Source organism: Gopherus flavomarginatus, chromosome 17 (genome assembly GCF_025201925.1).
Source record: "Gopherus flavomarginatus isolate rGopFla2 chromosome 17, rGopFla2.mat.asm, whole genome shotgun sequence".
Classification (NCBI taxonomy): Eukaryota; Metazoa; Chordata; order Testudines; family Testudinidae; genus Gopherus; species Gopherus flavomarginatus.
This window is the reverse complement of record NC_066633.1, coordinates 13,610,689-13,616,922: the sequence shown is the minus strand read 5'-3', so window position 1 is coordinate 13,616,922 and position 6,234 is coordinate 13,610,689. Positions and strand designations below refer to the sequence as shown.

Sequence of the window (6,234 nt, the reverse complement as noted above, 5' to 3'; positions counted from 1 at the left end):
CAAGGCCTCAGAGAGAGGCTGCCCTGCCTAGCAAAGTCTACTGGTGACAACAGAACTGACTTGGTTCGTTAAAGTGTTTGATGCCCTCTCGCCCGCCAGCCCTGTGAACTTTCCCCCAGCTGGCTGTATAATACTGTGACCTCCTTTCCCATGTAGTTTTCTCTAGGTCTCCAGTGTGAATGCTTCTGAAAAGCAGAGCCCAGCATAGTGGTTGGTGGTGGAAGGTTCTTGCTAGGACAGAGGGGAGAGTGGAAGGAAGAAAGGTCTTATGGGGAAAGTCCTTAATCTCCCTGTGAGTTTGCCATGGGGCTCATACTCCTTCCCTGTCATTCAGGTGTGTTGTGGGGCTACATCTATTAATAGTGGGGAGTTGTCCAGATACATTGGTGATGGGCGCTAGATAGATGGAAAAGCCAGGGCCCTGGCAAAATCTAAACAGAACAAGACACAGCTGAGGACCAATTTCTGATGCTGGCTGATCTCAATTGCCCTTTGCTATAGCCCCCCCCCCCCATACACACACAATAAACAGTTACATTGCAAAGCAAAGCCATAGTTGCTATATACACACACCTCCCTAATCTGACTAGTCCAGCATCAGGATTTCAAGTCCCAAGGGTCCTGCAGGTAAAGTGATTCTAGGGAGGGATACCGGTGTGCCTGATTGCTCAGCCCATATGTTACCTGGGCAGGGCCATCTTTGTGGTGTCTGAGTGCAGCCTATGAAGTGCGGCCTGATCCTTCCTCATGTTACATAAATCCTGCGTATCTGTGGCCGTTTTGAGGTCCTTCTTGTGCATCTTCAGGCTGGGAGATAGTGATGCTGGTGCTGGCCCTAGGGCAGGATTAGGGCTGCCACAGCAAAGCTAAACAGAACTAGACCTGACTTTGCTTCCTTGTTGTGCAGGAAAAAGGCCTGAAAAGGGACCCTTCCAGTCCAGAGACAAGGGGGTGGGGTGTCTGCTTCTGTTTTCTCCTAGAAATTCAAGGTCTTGCCCTTTTCTCCTGAACCCCACGGCCGGCTGGAGAGCTGATTTGGCAGCCAAAAGACTCCTGAAAGTGGAACGTGACTCACTGAGCGGACAGGTGATCTTTATCCAGCCCTGTGAGGGCAGGGGGTGGGTGGAAGGCAGCGTCTGACTATTGCCACTCGGCAGCAGTCAGTAGAGGTGTCTGCCAGACTCACCTTCTCGAACCACAGCCTCATTTCTAGTGGCTTCACGGCAGCCCCCAGCCTCGGACCCACAGCCTGCACCTGTCCCTCCTTCACCCTGCCCCCCCACAGCAGCAGCCCCTGACCCATCAGCCTGCAGCTCCTCCTCTCCCCAGATCCTACAGGTCACAGCCTGCACCTGACCCCTAAATCCAGCAGCCCCAGCCCCACAGCCTGCATCTCCCCCGATCCTGCAGCCCCCCAGTCCCTCCAGAGAGACATTACCCTGCCACCACCCCCCCCAATCCTGCAGCCCCAGGCCCACAGCATGCATCTCCCCCGATCCTGCAGCCCCCCAGTCCCTCCAGAGAGACATTACCCTGCCACCCCCCCCCCCCAATCCTGCAGCCCCAGGCCCATAGCTCCCTGCCCCAGGCCTCCAACCCCCAGATCCTAGCGCTCGGGACCCACAGCCTGCAGCTCCCAGTCCCTCCTCCAAGACCCACCCTGCAGCCCGGTCTCCCGACCCTCTCCCCAGCAGGGGAGGGGGAGGACCCGGCTCCTCCTGCCCCAGCCCGCGGGAGGAGCCTGCCCGGCCGGGTCGGCGCTGCGCGCTGCAGCATGACCGCGGCGGACGCGCAGGAGTATCTGTCGCGCAGAGCGATCCCGCAGCTCTTCGAGGTGAGCGCCGGGGGCAGGGGACGGGCCTGGGGCGGAGGGGCTGCGCCTTGCTCCGCGCTGGGAGATCCCAGCCAAGCGCCGGGGGGGCCAGGCTCTCCCGGTCCCGGGTGCAGCTGCAGCCCCCTTTGCGCAGAGAGTCCCGGGGACCCCAGCCCACTCCCATCCCCGGTAACCCCGCCCCAAGCTCCATACCCCATGTACCCCTCCCGTATACCCCGTACCCCCGCCTTTCCCTCCCCTCCACCTCCCCGCATGTCCCCTGTCCCCTGCCAGCCTCTCTCCACCTCCCTCCCCTCACACCCTGTCCTCTGCCACCTCCCTCCACATCCTCCCCTCCACCTCCCCTCAAACCCCCTGTCCCCTGCCAGCCTCCCTCCACCTCCCCTCATGCCCCCTGTCCTCTGCCACCTCCCTTTACATCCTCTCCTCCACCTCCCCTCAAACCCCCTGTCCCCTGCCAGCCTCCCTCCACCTCCCCTTACACCCCCTGTCCTCTGCCACCCTCCCTCCACGTCCTCCCCTCAAACCTCCTGTCCTTTGCCACCCTCCCTCCACGTCCTCCCCTCAAACCTCCTGTCCTTTGCCACCCTCCCTCCAGATCCTCCCCTCAAACCCCCGTCCTCTGCCACCCTCCCTCTACATCCTCCCCTCCACCACCCCTCAAACCCTGTCCTCTGCCACCTCCCTCCACCTCCCCTCATGCCCCCTGTCCTCTGCCACCTCCCTTTACATCCTCTCCTCCACCTCCCCTCAAACCCCCTGTCCCCTGCCAGCCTCCCTCCACGTCCTCCCCTCAAACCCCTGTCCTCTGCCACCCTCCCTCCACATCCTCCCCTCCACCTCCCCTTACACCCCCTGTCCTCTGCCAGCTTCTCTCCACATCCTCCCCTCCACCTCCCCTCAAACCCCCTGTTCCCTGCCAGCCTCCTTCCACTTGCCTCCCCTCCACTTGCCCTCAAACCCCCCATCCTCTGCCACCCTCCCTCTACATCCTCCCTTCCACCTCCCTTCACACCCGCTGTCCTCTGCCACCCTCCCTCCACATCCTCCCCTCACACCCTGTCCTCTGCTACCCTCCTTCCACATCCCTCCCCTCCACCTCCCCTCATGTCCCCTGTCAGCCTCCCTCTACAGCCTCCCCTTCATCTCCCTTTACACCTCCTGTTCCCTGCCACCCTCCCGCCACATCCCTCCCCTCCACCTCTCCACACACCCTGTCCTCTGCCACCAATCCTCCACATCTTCCCCTTCACCTCCCCTCACACCCATCCTCTGCCACCCTTCCTCCACATCCCTCCCCTCCACCTCCCCTCATACCCCATCCTCTGCCACCCTACCTCCACATCCCTCCCCTCCACCTCCCCTAATACCCCCTGTCCTCTGCCACCCTCCCCTCCACCTCCCCTCATACCCCCATCCCCTGCGACCATCCCACTACATCCCTCCCCTTCACCTCCTCTCATACTCCAAGGCCTCCAGCACCTTCATAATATTCCCCTACCCTCATATACCATGCCCTCCACCAGCACCCCAGTCCGTTCTCCCCTAATATCCCTGGGCTCCTTCTGTTCTCTCTCACACCATGCTCTCTCCCCTTTTACCTCCTTCCCCTGCATGAGCTGTTCAATTACCCCCTTGTCATTTACCTTCGTCCCAATCCCCACTCTTGCCTGTAGACCCTCCCCTCCCCATTGGTGCCCCTTCACCCTGAATCCTCCTGCTCTTGAATAACCCACCTTCTTGTGTGCCCTCATCTGCTTTACCCCTCCCTGTGCTTCCTTTCCCCACGCCCCCTTCCCTACCGTACCTCTGTGAGGAGGCTTTGGCTATATCTGGTTCAATGGGCAGTATGTTTTGCCCAGCCACATCCAGTAGTTGGGTAGGCTCAGAAAAGGCAGGTTCAAAGGAAAATAGGAATGGCCCAGCCCTCTCTGATCTGGAAACCTGCTGCCTCCAGCGCTCACCTGTCCTGATTAGAGATCCAGTAAATCTGCATGTGTGGATTTCCCACCCGCGCTGACGATGTAGGCTCTCCCTATGGCTTTCTGGCCTCCCCAACCTTCTTGGCATCATTCAGGCTTTCACTCTAGGCAGAATTAAAATTAGGTGCCTGCTTTCTCACCCCTCCAATCCAGGCAATGCGGGGTGTGGTTTGAGAGAATGGGCCTGATTCTCCTCTTGCTTGCCCCTCTTGCTTGCTTCTCTCCCTGGATCTAACCCAGAGTAGGTGAGCCTGGAGCTGAATTGACCACGTTCGTCTTCGTGGGGTTTTGTGGGGTTACTCTCAGGGATGGCATTGTTATTCCATGTGGCATCTGGATATTTTTCCACAAGCAGCTAGCTGATGTACTGGTCCAGCATCCCATTCACCAGCAGGAGCATCTGGTATAGAATTCCGGTATAGAAATGTTGTACATTTTAAAGGGACAGCTGCTTGAGTGATCTCTCAGCTGTTTGATTTGGAGGGGGGGCTTCCTCCCCCCCCCCACAACACCTCCATGAAGTGTGACTGCATATCCTGGCCCTATATATAAGAAGCACTAACAGCATAGCAACAAGGCCAGCATCAGACAGTCTTGATTATTGAATTAACTGAGAGACTCACCACTGTCCTTACAAATTAGGTGGCATGTGCTGCGAAATTAGCTCCATACTGTTGGGCTCCTACGATGGCAGTGGGTGGAATATTATGGAGCAGCTATAAAATGGGCTCCAGCAGGAGCCACTCATGCTAATAACCCTACTCGTGTTTTGTGAAGGGCTTTCCTTTGGTTTTACAGTAACAGCTGGCTTGAAAACACAGAGCTGAGCAGAGGCAGAAACGGAATGAGACCATAAAGCCCTGGAGATCTGGCCCAAATCTCGCTCTGGTTTCTATAGTCCCTGTCTATTATGCATCTGCTCAGTTCTGCACCAGGAAGAAGAATTTCATCCTGACCCCAGCTGGTGATCACCTTATGCCTTGAAGCATGAAGATTGGCTTTCCCCACTGCAGAAAGCTGTAGCTCGTTCCTAAGGAAGAATGAAATTCAAAGCCCCTCCAGCACTTAAACCCTTAACCTGAAGCTTCACATGGACCCGCTGTACTGGTGTAAATGTCACCATTGTAGAGTAAGAGAACCTGACTGGCCCCAGCACAGGGAGGTGAACAGAGGCGTTTCTACTTTGTGGGCCCTGAATGCCACCAATCCTTGCAGCATTAGGATGACTTGCCTGCTGCATGCTGGTTAGTTCTCAGTGGCCCAGAGCTTCTAGAGATTCAAAAAAATCTATATTAATGATGCGATGCATATGTGTGTCTGTATCTGTCTGTCCTCTGGAAATGTTTTTGGGCAGCCTGGCTTCTGCTGGATTCGGTGTCAGGCCAGCAGAAGTGTGTGTGAACCACAGTCTGTCCATTTGCCACGTGGGCATAATGCACGAGACTGCTCTCCCTTGCCTGAGTGCTGGGTGAACTGACAGTGTATGGAAAGTGCTGAGGTTGTTACTGGGACAACAGGCTGGAAGAAAACCCTGTGGTCTCCTACCACCCTCCAGTGGAGGGCTCCCAGGTTCCAAAACCAGCCCTTGGTTCAGCCACGCTGGTGACACTGGAACTTTGGCTTTCAGCGTGTGGCTCGCTGGAGTCCAGCTACCTCCTGTAGAGGATACAGAGTGATCCAGGCTTGTGAATGGAGAGCCCCAGTCCAGTCCCCTCCCTGGTGGGCGTGACTGTTTGCTTTTCAGGGGGAAGTTGCCCGCTGTGTGAGGTCATTGTTTATTTGACTGCCCATTCAAAATTGTATCCAGAGCTTGGTACCTGGGTCACTGACGGGTTAATTCTAAGGGCTGCCTCAGCAACTTGCCAGGACCCTTTGAGCTGCTTGGTGGCCCCGATCCTGCAGTCACCTTGGCATGTCAGGGCAGAATGGCTGACTCGTTCTCTCTCAGGGTTCATACACAGCGCCCGTCACTGTGGCGTCTTGCTGCCTCTTCCTGCCCCTAATCTTCGCTCGGCTCTAGAAATTCATCCTCCAGGATGTAGCTTGCCCACCCTAGTGAAGGGGTGGGGAAGAGAGTCGGGAGGGACTCGGGGAATGGCATGAAAAGGCACGTGGGGGGAGGGCCCTATAGAAAAATGTTCAGTCCAAGCCCTGTCCGAGGGCAGCGGCCCCCCAGCAGGGTTCTCGGTGCAAGGGTGTGACGTGATGAGAGGGGAGCCCCTGAGCGCCCTTCCCAGCTCTATCACTGATGCTTTCTGCGGCCTTGAGCGAGTCCCTTCCCCTCTCTGATCCTGGCTCCCTGCGTATAGGGACTTCTGTGGGGAGAAAATCCCTAATGAGCTGTTGAATGCACAGGTATGGCGAGAACTGGTGGCTGGAAGCTGAAGCCAGACAAATCCAGAGCAGAAATAAGGCAGC

General features: G+C 57.1%; 1 protein-coding gene and 1 long non-coding RNA gene across 10 annotated transcripts in view; one reads left to right on the top strand and one right to left on the bottom strand.

Annotated features, from left to right (window-relative positions):
* The first annotated feature begins 1,748 nt into the window (after positions 1-1,748).
* AK1 (adenylate kinase 1) overlaps positions 1,749-6,234 on the top strand; it is a 42,291-nt gene continuing 37,805 nt past the window's right edge. For all 9 annotated transcript variants that reach the window (XM_050927134.1, XM_050927128.1, XM_050927136.1 and 6 more), the window contains exon 1: positions 1,749-1,834. In XM_050927134.1, coding sequence (XP_050783091.1) covers positions 1,775-1,834 — 60 coding nt within the window. In that variant the 5' untranslated portion in view covers positions 1,749-1,774. The remainder of the gene's footprint in view (positions 1,835-6,234) is intronic.
* LOC127036306 (uncharacterized) lies at positions 2,122-3,248 on the bottom strand. The gene is made up of 3 exons (XR_007770072.1): positions 3,193-3,248; positions 2,967-3,139; positions 2,122-2,213 (listed from the first exon to the last, which is right to left on the bottom strand). It is a non-coding gene; the product is annotated as an uncharacterized LOC127036306 (long non-coding RNA).